Genomic DNA, 13,095 nt, shown 5'->3' with positions numbered 1-13,095 from the left:
ATATTGAAATCATTGTCTTCATAGCAGAGGTATGGACAACTCTGGTCTGCATTTTGCTCTGGGCGGCAAGAAATCGGTGTCTCTTTGTAAACATTGTCTTCCTTACTGAAATCTTTATTTAAGAAAAAGGAAAAATCCATAAAACAGAACTCACATTTTGATGTCACATATTGCTTGAGAGCCAGTGAACTAGTAATGTCTTATCCCTCTTGTGTTCCATGGGTTTGTGAATATTTCCTCCTATTATCTGTAATCTTTCTTCTCTACATTGTTCAGTTTGCTTTCTCTAAGTGCCACGTGACTTTGGAAGTTTCTTGGGCTGCTCTTTGTCATCCCAGTTCTCTGCTCTATCACTTCCACACTGGTGTTTACTTTGTCTACTATAGAACTTGCAAGAGCATTTCTCCATGACAGTGATCTTAGATGCCATGTGTTCTGTCCCTCGGCTCTGAGAGCCACCTGGACTGCTTCCAGGCTTACCTTTTGTTCTGTCTTTCTAATTCATTTCTCAGGGATGCTATGTTGGTTTATCCACAGAGAACATTAGCATTAGAGACTATTCAGCTAAATATCCCATGGAGTGCCTTTGGTGTTTACTTGGATATGGAACCTTATTTTCTCTGTCAACCTTCAGATTTAGTTAGGATTGGTATCTTAAGCCTGCTGGGTGTGAGTATCAAAGAATGGCCGTTAGCGTAAGACAGGGGTTGGCAACCTATGGCATGCGTGCCAAAGACGGCACGCGAGCTGATTTTTAATGGCACGCTACTGCCTGCTGTGTCCCAGCCGCCGGCCTCGCTCAGCCAGCTGCCGAACCCAGGCCGGCAGTGGGCTGAGTGGGGCTGGTGGCCGGGACCCCAGCGGGCAACAGTGTGCTATTACAAACCCTGCCCGTCCCGGCCTGCTCTTCTACACACACCCGCCGCCGCGGGCCCCCCCCCCCCCCACACACTGAAGCTTGGTTCTGTCGGCTGCTGCTGCAGGGCAGGCAAGCTCCCCTCTCCCCCACCATGCTGGGTTCCCGCCCCTCCTCCTCTCCCTCCCTGCCGCAATCAGCTGATGGCCCTTGCAGGGGAGGGGGAGATGTGGAGCCGCAGCGGGCTAGCTGCTCCAGGAGGAGGCAGAGAAGAGGTGGGGAAGGGGGTTGGGCATATCCCCTCCAGCCCCATGTCTTGAGCAGCTCTGGGCAGGGGGCTGGGGAGCACCCTCAGGACCCTAGCCCACACCCCAGCCCTCTGCTCTGACCCCTGCACCCCCTCATACACACCCCAGCCCTGACCCCTGCACTCCCCCATGACGCCAGCCCTGACTCCAGCACCCCCCACACATGCCCCTAGCCCTCTGCCCTGACTCCTGCACCCACCTCACACGCCCCCAGCCCTCTGCCCTGACTCTTGCACCTCCCACATTCCCACCCCCACCCTGAGCACCAAATGGGAGCTCCTGCATCCGCCCCCCACACACACACACATTCCCACCTGCACCCCTTGCACCAAATGGGAGCTGGCCAGGTAAGCACTCCACACCCAAACCTCTTACCCCCAACCCTGAGCCCCCTCCCTCATTCTAGCTCTTGGCCAGACCTACACCCCACCCCCCCAGTCTGCTCCTTCACCCCCAGCCCTGTGCTCAGTGCACTCCCACCCTCAGCTCAGTGCAGAGAGAGAGAGGAAGAGAACGGGCTAGAACCAGGGAGAAGGTAGGTACCCACTCTATGTGGGCAGGGCCGGGATCCCAGACCAGCAGCGGGCTGAGCGGGGCCAGCAGCCGGGACCCTGGCTGGCAGGAGCTGGTGGACGGAACCCCAAACCAGCAGCGAGTTGAGTGGCAGTGGGCTGAGCCACTCAGCCCACTGCTGGTCTGGGGTCCCAGCTGTTGGCCCCGCTCAGCCCGCTGCCAGTCTGGGTTTCTGGCTGCCGGCCCCTTGCCAGCCAGGGCCCCACTCGGCCTGCTGCCGGCCTAGGTGAACGGAACCCCAGGCTGGCAGCGGGCTGAGCGGGCTGGGGGCGTAAGATCAGCATTTTAATTTAATTTTAAATGAAGCTTCTTAAACTTTTTTGAAAACCTTGATTACTTTACATACAACAATAGTTTAGTTATATAATATATAGACTTACAGAGAGAGACCTTCTAAAAAAGTTAAAATGTATTACTGGCACGCGAAACCTTAAATTAAAGTGAATAAATGAAGACTCGGCACACTTCTGAAAGGTTGCTGACCCCTGGCCTAAGATGTGCACCATATTGTCCCCCCATGAATGAAATTTAAATAGATCTTAACTGTACCTCAGGGCACACCTTTGATTCTCATCTGTAGAAATTCCAGAACTGCAAATTTCACTGATTGACATCTGCAAAGTTTAATCTCAATGTACTGCAACAGCTTGATCCTTTATGAAGCCTTCCCTTCCACCCTCCTGCTTTTCGCTTGTTTCCTGGTCGCATTTGGCTTTCACTGAAGTCAATTGGACTTTTGCCCTTAACTTCAAGAGGAACTGGGATTGGGCTTTGAATTTGCTTGCTTCATTCAGCATTTGTTGTATCTGAAAGGTGGGCAACTTGGGCTTTGGGTGACCAAGAGTTTTCTGATAACTACACCTGGTGGGATTCTGCAAACCTTGTAGGGAATTTCCTCAATTCATAGAACCATTATTCTGTATTTACTATCACTTCAGTGGTGTAGAAGCATAAAGTGAACTTGAATCATTCTATCTTTGTTTTTTTTCCCCGCTTCCTGGCAGACTTTTTCTGGAAGTACAGTGTTGCAGTGATGACTGTCAGAGAGCTCTTTGAGTTTATTACAGATCCTTCTATCACAAGCAACAACTTGGATGCTTATCTCTCAAAGGTCAGACTTGAAGTTCCTGCTTATGTAAGAAGATTTAAGGAGTAAAATAAGATCTGGTTCAAGCTCATCTGTCCTGTTTATCCCACAACGATGCTTCTGCAGTAAAGATTGTGCATTGTATAATGAGGCAGCAATTTAAAAAAAATATAGAAATGTTTTAACATCAATACATGTAAGCCGTGGGAACTTATCCACACCTCCCTTCCATGTTTGTGTGGGGTGGGGCGTATGAGCGGGACGAGTGAGGTGGACTTGGGGGTAAATGGGTTTGAGTGGAATGAGGGAGGCTTACACCCCACCCTAAAATACCCAGCATCACCAGCTAAATGCTGATTGGTCCAGAAGATGAAAGGAACCTGCCTATTCTAGGAGGAGGGGGGTATGCTGGCTCTAGGCCCCACACCTGGAATACTTCAGGCTGGTCTCAGTTATCCACCATTGCTCTCTTCCCGTTCCCTCTGTGTCTGTTGAGTCTTGTTCTGACTCAAGCAGGGGTGCGTTTAAAGTCAGCTGGGATTCAGTTGTTGCCCCTTGGGATGCTAGTGAATAGATGATCGCTTTCCAGCCCCCTAGCTCTAGCAGTCCCTTCGGTGTGTCATCAGCCCCAGCAACCACGTTGCATTCTCCTTTACCAATTAGCTGTTGCGGTAAATCCCAGCTCGGGTAGTCAAAGCAACAACGATGGTGAAGGATCAAATTAAGACTCCCGTATCCTGACCTCAGCCATGTTGGGAATTGGGTGACAGGAGACATTATTCCTGCCCCAAACTGGAACGCTGGGTAGTGGGCAAGTGCTTCCAAGCAGCCCATAAACACTTGCACAGCTTTTCGCTATTCGCCGGTACACTGGGCTGGAGGGAGTAGACGTGGCTACAATACTCCCATCTTGCTCATGCATGCTCCTCTGGCTATTCAGTGCTGCTGGCAGCAACTCTGCATCTGCGGAGTGTGGCAGCCTCCGGTGTGAGAGCATGAGCAGCAGACAGAGGCTCCCTGTGCCCTGTTATCCCACACTGGTGTAGGGACAGCCATTATTTGGCTCTGTGTTTGGATTGGCAGGATTGGAGGGAAAGTTTTTTTGCTCTCATTAAGTAGATCAGTAGCCAGGAGTGGGATTTAAGTGGGTGTGCCGTGCAGAAGTTTTCAGCACCGTTAGGGGTCACTAAAGGCATTGTGGTATGAAAAGCTGGAGTGTTTTACATGAGTGAGAGAGAACAGTTTCCCAGCAAATGAAGTGGAGGTGGGGAAATATAGGTAGGAACAGCTAGATGAATTATTATCCAGCATGAGGGACTGGATTGTGAAGAGTGATGATTTTGTATTGCATTTCATATTGCTGTAGGTGATGGAAATAGCAACCCAAAGAACAGAGGAAGAAAGGTCCAGTCAAGATAATGTGGATGAGGAGGTGAGGATCTTTTTCCTCTGCCAGGAGGGAATCTTTGCAGTATCCCTTTTTGAAGACTTTTTGAAATGTCCTCTTTGATACCCTGATCCCCAGAATGTTACATTTAATACACTGATACATCCTGAGCTAAGCGGAGAGGCTTTCAGATAGTAAATGGTTCTTTAAATGATATCTAAACGCTTCTCATGATATCTTCTTTGCAATCTCTGGTCAGCATCATCTGTGTCATTAGGATGTTTTCTAGACCAACATGCTTGGCTATAACTGGTCTTGAACTTAGACATTACAAGGGACCCAGCTAGCAACGAAGGGGAAATCTTTGAGCTTCTGCAAATATGGCTGAAAGAATAATGTGCTAAAATGAGGATTCATACAGTGTGAAGATGTGAATAGTTTTTGCCCCCGGTTGTTCATATTGACTGAAAAACAATTCCAGCTCCCTCTCCGAGATTCTGATTTGGATCTTCTAATTATGGTAATGTTTCTCTCTGCTTATTTCTGATGCAGCAGTAGCCAACATAGGTCTGTTTTCTTTGCATCACTGAGGATGTGTTGTTCACTGACAGTATTGTTTAGCATGGGAGCATAAGACAAAATCACTGTCTTGATTTGACTCTTTTAACTTGTCAGCAGCAAAGTGATGGATTACAATAAAACCTGAATTTAGTATATTGAGGGGCATTTTGTACCAGATAAGAACTTTTAAAACAGGTCACTCTTTGTCCCTTAGCTAACTGCTGGTGTGTTTATAGACCAAAGGCCCAGTCTATGAGGTGCGCAGTGCCTTCTGTGAGGTCCTGAGCACCCTCAGCTCCCACTGACGGCAATTGAACTTCATGTATGTCCATCTGTGTTGTTGAATTCAGTGGGTGCTCAGCACCTCAGAGGAGAGGGCCTAACCTCGTTACATACTTTATATTGTTGCAAGCTGATCTTGTGTAAGGAGATCCACTATTGTAATTTACATGAAGTTTTGGTTTATATATAATTTAAGTGGGCCTGTACTGTGAGAGGAAGGGTGATCTAGTAGTTAAGGCACTGACCTGGGACTCAGGACATCTGGGTTCAATTCCCTACTCTGCCACAAACTTTCTGTGTGACATTTTAAATAAACCCCTTAAAATTCAAACAAATTAATGGTGAGGACGGGGCAATGTATGGAGGTGGTCGTAAAGAGGCCAATAGCAGTCATGCTATCAAGACCTTAATTATAAAATCTTAAGATGTTGTTATGAGTGAGCTCCATAGTGTAGGACCCACCACAACAAAGAGACAATCTGCTGCTGGCCAAAGACAGCGAGGTGGGATCTCTAAATTATGGGTGTTGTCTGATCACAGACACCCATCAGGATGATTCCCAAGGAAGAGGCCTATAATCAGGACTATACGTAAATCAATCTGCATGTTGTTTCATTTCACTCTGTTAGGTATTTAAGAAAGCTTACATCCCTCGAACCCTGACCGAAGTTAAAAACTACGAGAGGGATGTAGATGTCATGATGAAATTGAAGGAAGAGGACATGGCATTAAACGTGCAGCAGGATAATGTAAGTAGACTTCCCAAAACATTACAAACAACTTGAGTTGGCAGAGAGAGACAATCCAAGGCAGTACCATTAGCTGTGGATTCTCGTGGAAGAACCACCAATGGGGTTTGTTTTGAAGTATTGGTGAATCCTCGTTCTATAGCAGTATACCATCAAAAACTTCAAGAATGAATGCATTCAAAAGACACACTAGCATGTCAGGGATCAGTTGCAAACAATCACATCCTCTTTCTGAGTGGATGTGCAGTAGCTGTCAAATCAACTTGAGATTCAGTTTCAGCTATGTATGGACTAAACTTCATATATTGTGGGGGGAAAGACCAAATTAATCTCTGGTGTAAATTCATTGATCTTAGTTATATCTCAGCCCAGGGATCTCACCTCTGACTTGTTTTTACAGAATTAAAATGCTGCCACATCCCTTTGAAATTTAATTTTATATTATTTTTTGCGCTTGCCTAGAAGCGTAAGGTGGAAATACATAAGATGGTGCCTGGAGTCTAGTAATAGGAATCACTGAACTTTTATTTTTCCATCATTCTTTGTCCTGTTGGAAACTCTAGATATTTTCCAATTTTCCAAAGTAAAGCTAAAACTCTACTATAGGCAGGTGCTCATCCATCAACCTTACTTCAGTAGAGCTGTATAACAGAGCTTCTGTGCTACCTGTATACACATACCACTCACCATCAGGCCCTTGTTAGATGCCTCTGTTACTCCATGAATAGTGCAGATCTTGCTCAAGGTCTGAGAAGTCAATTTACTGACGTGTTACAAAATGTAGAGACTGAGTGCTTAAAACCTATGTTATGCACAGTTGCAGATTCTAGCTCAGAAAAACAAGGCTTTCCAAACAGATCCCCTCTCGAGTGACAAAAGAACATAATTAAAAACACCTGGATAGCTGAAGATTCTAATACGTGAAAATTAGGGAGATGATTTAAGTAAAGAAGTCAATCACAATATTCCCTTTGTGGTTTTTTTTTTGTTTTTAAAAAGTGCCATCAATGCATTGTAGCATATTGGATGTGTACATGCGTTGAAACAGTATTATTTGTCCCTTTTCTAGATGATCTTCCCATTCTGGGTAGTGCGAAGAAAAAGCCAAATCACCAGATTGCTTGCAAAATATAGACAGCGTAGTCTATAAGGGCGGCATATCTCTGTCCCCCACCCTTCTTCTGTTTTGTCATTTTAGACTGCGAACTCTGTGGGGTGGGGTTCTGTCTTTGTGTGTTTGTGCAGTGTCTAACACACTTGTACACTACTGCCGTATATATGATAGTGCTAGTGAGCTGATAATAAGACAAACCCTTCTAAGGCTTTACAGGAGAGAGCTGTGCCTTCTCCCTCTCAGCTCTTCCGTGTACATGTTGTGAAGTTTCTCCATACGAAAGATTCACAGGGAACAGACTCTGATCTCAAAAAATGGAGGTCAGGCCTAGGGAATCTCTAGTTTCTAAAACCTGATGTGCAAAATCTACTGTCTGTGCGCAGAGAGCTCTGTGGGTGGTACTGGAAAACAGGCACATCTGGTACAGTCAGCCACCTGTTTTCTCTGGTTGGCAGGTTGAAAATGATAGTTTTGCAGCTAGATGTTTTGGGTAATTGATTTTCATTTATCCCGGTGTATAGATTCTCTACCAGACAGTGACAGGACTGAAGAAGGACTTGTCAGGTGTTCAGAAGGTAAGATGGCCTGTTAAGTTTTTCTTCTATAGTGAATTTCATTGTTCATAAAGGTGCCTGAGAAGTATTAAATGAGGCCCGGTCTTGCATTTGGTTCCATGCAGGCAGCCCCCTGATTTCAGAAGGTTCTGACTGCAGGTTCTTCCAGCACAGAGGCAGTTGCAAGATCAGGGGCTAAGATCGCATCTTTACACCACTGTGTACCTGCATACCATGTGCTGCAGTATATGGAATTACTTTGCATTACTCAGCCAGTGCTGGAGTAACTCAGGAACAAAAATACTCCAGGAGCCACCAGATGGTCAGTATAGGAAGATACAACATATGGCCAGATCTACATTTAGGAAGGGGGGGGAGATTTCCCAGTGCAGAAAACTTTACTTTATATAGAATGCTACATTTTCACAAGTGTTATGTTTTGTGTGGCTTGTGCTGTAATTGTTGTACATAGAGCATTTATGCAGAATAGGGCATTGTACTAACTAATGGAAATGTTGCAATGCAGTACTTTAAAAACACACTGATTAGTACAGCATGTTTATCCAGTCTGTAAGTGATTGCAGATATCCTGCTACAGTAGGAGCCAGGTTGGGTTTTTCCTTTTTTGGAAACCATGCTTAGTTAAACAGCACTAGGCAGACCCCGTCTACAATGCAAATATAACCATGTCAAGCGACCGGGTTATAACACGTTTGTTCCCCAGTATGATTAAAGTACAGGGCTGTTTTGCATTGTAGATGCCTGACTGTTACTGCTAGAGCCCATGTGGGTCACTGCTAAAACTGGCTTTGGTATGATTCTTTAAAAAAAACCAAGGTGTGCTGTACACCACAGACCTGAATAGTACTTTAACTCTGTGTGGTGGGGAGGTAGCGGTGCAACTGTTTTGTAAGCAAGTCCCCAACAAGCTGTATTTCCATTGTTTACTGTACCCTTTGTTTTTAACGTGGATTAATTTTGTTTCATTCTCTTTTTTGTAATTTTAATACCAGTGTCGAGAGGCACATTGATTGTGAAGAACTGGATAAACACAAATTAGCTGAAGGCTTTCTTTCTAGGAGGCTCTACCACTTAAATGCTACGTCCTTTTTTTTTTTTTTTTTTTTTTAATGTTCCACTGACTTTTGGTTAGGGACAAAATCCTTCTGTGTTTCCTTTAGGTCCCTGCCCTCCTTGAAAAAAAAGAAGAGGAGATGGAATCAGATTCAGAAGATGGGGGCAGTTCTGATGACTCTGACTCAGGCTGTAAAGAACAGGGAGAGCCACTGCATGCCAAAGATCAACCGACTGATGCTGACATGGACAAAAAGGTTAGTTGGCCAGGAAGTCATGCACTTTCCCCTCTCTGCTCCAGGGAACTACTCAAGTGACAAATATATCTATTTTTCTACATTTCTACTGCTCAGTGAGAACAAAAACGCTTTTAATTTATTCTTTTAAGTATTTTAATTAAGAGAAATGAGAGCAGAGATTGAATGTCCCCAATGAAGTGTTGTTTGAAGTGCTCTCTTGGGTTTTGCTAATGTAATTTCTATACAGTAACATTTAACCTACACTTACCCACCCACCTCCAAGCCAGAATACATAAGCTTTGTGTGGGGAACTCCACCTGAGATGTGGGGAACAGAATCCGATGTGAACAGGGCACAGCACAATTCTACAGCATGTTTTCTAGCTCTTGGGCTGGAAGAGGGGCCATGACCTTTGCCCGCTTCATATAATTGTGGACCCAGTGGCTATGGCCCCGGCTGCATCCATAGGGGTTTATGTAGAGCTGGGGTGTGAAGCCCAGCTCTGCCTGAGCACTAGGTATAGAATCTTCCTGAGTGTCAGCTCTGTGGCTTTCTGAACCCTGCACAGTGGATCCACTCCAGTGGGTCAGAGACCTTAGCGAATTTCACAGTGTCCCTACCCTTCAGCAGCATTCCAGGCACTGCATGAAAGGAAAACTCCGTGCAGTTCAAAAGGATTAAAGTGTCATCGAAGATGAGATAATTAAAATTGAGTCTAAAGATCTGAACTACAATGGCCGTGCCATGGTGAAATTCTTGGGGCTAGGATTGTAAAATGGAGAGTGCTTGGCCACTTCTGACCATCATTCCTTGTCCTCTTTTGTAGGATGGGATGTTACTTAATCGCATTGTATTGGTCAGATCCCAGTTTGAATTGTATTCTGTTTAGCTAAATTGCACCTGCTGTTTCAGTGAGATAAAATAGCATTCACCATCTGCCTTAAATTGCTGCATAGTGTTGTGGTATCAAATCCCCTCCCTTCAGCTCCGATGATGATCAAGTTGCTGCATTCTGAACTCCTTGCAGGCAATGGATTGGTCTCTCTTGGCAGTCCATGAAAGTGTTCATTGCAGTAGTCCAGCCTGGATATTGGAAAGCCATGCATCAGATTCCTATTACAATTTGTGTTGAGTGGAGTTTACAAATTAAATAGTATGAGTTCTCATCCCCTTTGTAATCTGCTATGTTTGGCAGCTGCTCCCACCATAACTTCCTGGTTTCAAACGCCTCTGAAATTTGGAAACTGGATTTTGTGGCTCAGTCTCATCTCTAGAAATGTGGAGTTCATTTAATTTCCTAATACAGCATTTGAAAGCCTGGGCCAAAATTGCTTAACTTCTGTCCTCCACCTTTTCTAACAGTAACATATCACGTGTTAGGAACCTGCTCACAATCACTCTGGATCATTCTTGTAAATGAAGTGTTGTTCACTTTTTATAGGAAAGGAAAAAGATGGTTAAAGAAGCCCAAAGAGAGAAGAGAAAAAACAAAATCCCAAAGCACGTAAAGAAGCGAAAAGAGAAGACAGCAAAAATGAAAAAAGGCAAATAACGTGGCTTTGATCTTGGGGGCAGGGTTAGCTGTTGCTGACTATTGGTCTCCATCAGTTATTTTTGCTACAAAATATTCTATTTATGTAAATATAGACTTCACCGTGATGGTGGATTGTTAACAATCTTGTGATTGACTGGATGCAGCGTGTACCATTGCTTTTTTGATGGAGAAGATTGACTCGTGTGCCTGTGTAAAAATGTGCAAAGCCTTTAGCCCTCAACGTAGGTGGCCATTCTCCCACTTCTTGGACTGCCAAGAAGAAGGCGCTTTTTATGATTTTCATCCAGCACAGAAAAAAGAGAAGCACATACTTGTTTCTCTCTTTAAAAAACAAAGGAAAACCCCAGCAGCAGCATGGACGTTGAGTTATACTTTATCATGGTCAGTGTTTTCACATGGCGGGGCAATACAGGTGCACAAGTCCTTATGTAGGTGCATATATAAGCACCTGCTCTCACGGAACACCAGTGGCAAAACTGCCATCAGCTGCCATGGAAGTAGGACTGAACATGAGTGATTTTTTTGAGAAGTGCTAAATTCCCTAAATTGACTACAGTTCCCGCTGGAGTCAATGGGAGCGATGAGTGATCAGCACCTCTGAAAATCAGGCCGCTGATTTAGGTGCCTAAATATGGGTTTAGGTGCCTGACTTGAGGTACCCAAGTTTTGAAAATATTGGTGTAGCTGTTTAAATGCTTCACCTTAAAACTCTTTTCCCCATCTACGATGCTTCTTATACGGTTGATGTCAATTGGCTGCAAGCTGTTGAGAGGTGGTAATTGTAGTTAAGCTTCTAATAATTCTTCTGTGTCAGTTCCATACCTGTTGCTTCTGTGTTTCAATGCTCATTGGGTGTTCCAGTGGTAAAATTTAACATGCAGATGTTTCCATTTTGAGTGAGAACATCTGTACTGAGGTCATCACATAAGACTGCAGCTTCAAATCATTATGGCTTTGGATCCGCTTATGCAAGCAGAACTTTGTTATATTTGTTGTCTGGAATATATTTCAGAATATAAGCATAATGTTTCGTGACTGGCATACTTCTGAAATGGGTTTTATTCAGATTTAGTATAAATCTAAAAAGCTTCAGTATGATGCTTATTTAATTATAAGCTGCTTTTGTTCTCCCCAATGGCTAAAGGAATAGCACAGATATAAGTGGTTGGTTCTAACAAGGGTGCTATGTACTGTTTTTAATCAGTAGATAATGCTAACAATTAAAATGAAAAAGCAGCCATATTTCATTTCACTGTGTATGAATAAGATCATGATCATCACGTTGGTTTGACATTTGATCAGGTCTTAAAACTGGTATTATTTTTACCATCCAGAGCTTGATCTGCAAGGTGCTGAGTGCCCTCCGCTCCTACTCCCATTAGAAAATTTAGGCCCTTGCTTCTCTGAGTCAAAGTGACACTAGTGATTTTGGGTACTTAACTTGAGACACTGTAACGGAGCCTGATATTTAGAAATTGCTGAGCACCTGTCCTCTGAAAATCAGACCCCTCTAAGGCACCTCACATGGGACACTCAAAATCACTAGTCACTTCTGAAAAGGTAGGCCAAAATGCTTAGTAGTATGCAAGAGGATTAAACATGCAGAATATGAATATCCACAGTTACACTGTCTAGGATAAAAATTAAGGGATGCTTTATCCCCATGCTTCAGGATGTAAGCCAACCACTGGACTTAAGAAACTTTCCCCTGTGGGCATGTTGTTGCATATTAGTTGTTCATTAGTTGGTTTTTTAAATACCTTCCTCTACTCCTAGGAATCCAGCACTCTCCACTGTTGGAGAGAAGTGGATATTGGATTTACATGGCCTGATGCGGTGTGGCAATTGCTCTGATACTGCAATTCTAAACAACATATTTGTATTCTTTGGTCAAGCCTTGCAAAATTCAGCTCATTTATAAAGACGGTACTGGGCCAGGTATTGGCATGCTGCTTCTCTCACACATTAGGTGTACGCTCTGTTTATGTAACTGTTGCGCAGCTTTGGAAGGTGGAGAAGTGCAGATGAGTTCTCCATGGTGAAGCCAGTAAATCCAGTTTTGCACATAAGGAGATGTTGACAGGGAGGTTTTTAGCTGCGCTGAAATATTTTGATGAAGGAATGCAAAACTAGCTCTGACACGCCTCTGTTGTACTTGTATCAGTCACTTATTCAAGAGTAACACCTAAGATACTGCAAGATACGGTCTCTGAGAAGCAAAAGCCCACGCTTTCCAAGACCCCTTGGCCTGCCCTGTAATTTTTCAGCCACAGTCAACTGAATGCATTCACATGCATGTGCAAAGGGTAGACGTGGACCTCTTAACTATCTGATTTGTGGTACATTGGAGGTAGAAATGAAATTCAGGCATTTGTACCTGAAAAATTGATTGTGGGTGCAAAATTGTGGATGTGAAATACTGTGCAGAGTGCAGCTGACTTCCCCTTCCCTGCCCATTCCTGATCAGCAGAGCCTGAACCTTACAGGGCAGCTGCAGAGAGAATTTAATAGTAACAGAAAAAAGGGAAGCATGCTAGGGAGTCCACACTCCGATCTTCCACCCCCACCACTTGTCTCACTCCCCTCTGCTCAGAAATGGGAAGGAAGGAAGAATCAGGCCCTTAGTTGCTTAGATGTAATAGTGATAGGGGGCTCATAAAGTACTTAGATTATTTTTTTGTAATTGATTAAAAGAAAATTGATACCATGATAAATAGTTCAGTATATATTTTAAAAATAAAACAAAGGATCCCTGT

The 13,095-nt window shown here is 44.2% G+C and overlaps 1 protein-coding gene across 2 annotated transcripts in view; it reads left to right on the top strand.

Annotated features, from left to right (window-relative positions):
* The window catches only part of RIOK1 (RIO kinase 1), a 29,842-nt gene extending 16,747 nt beyond the window's left edge, over positions 1 to 13,095 (top strand). Inside the window, exons 13-18 of one of the 2 annotated variants that reach the window (XM_074944910.1) lie at positions 2,742 to 2,848; positions 4,191 to 4,256; positions 5,684 to 5,803; positions 7,439 to 7,492; positions 8,653 to 8,802; positions 10,226 to 13,095. In XM_074944910.1, coding sequence (XP_074801011.1) covers positions 2,742 to 2,848; positions 4,191 to 4,256; positions 5,684 to 5,803; positions 7,439 to 7,492; positions 8,653 to 8,802; positions 10,226 to 10,336 — 608 coding nt within the window. In that variant the 3' untranslated portion in view covers positions 10,337 to 13,095. The remainder of the gene's footprint in view (positions 1 to 2,741; positions 2,849 to 4,190; positions 4,257 to 5,683; positions 5,804 to 7,438; positions 7,493 to 8,652; positions 8,803 to 10,225) is intronic. The other variant, XM_074944909.1, reaches the window with a different exon arrangement.

This window comes from Natator depressus, chromosome 2 (assembly GCF_965152275.1).
Source record: "Natator depressus isolate rNatDep1 chromosome 2, rNatDep2.hap1, whole genome shotgun sequence".
In the NCBI taxonomy this organism is placed as follows: domain Eukaryota; kingdom Metazoa; phylum Chordata; order Testudines; family Cheloniidae; genus Natator; species Natator depressus.
This window is presented reverse-complemented; position numbering and strand designations above follow the sequence as displayed.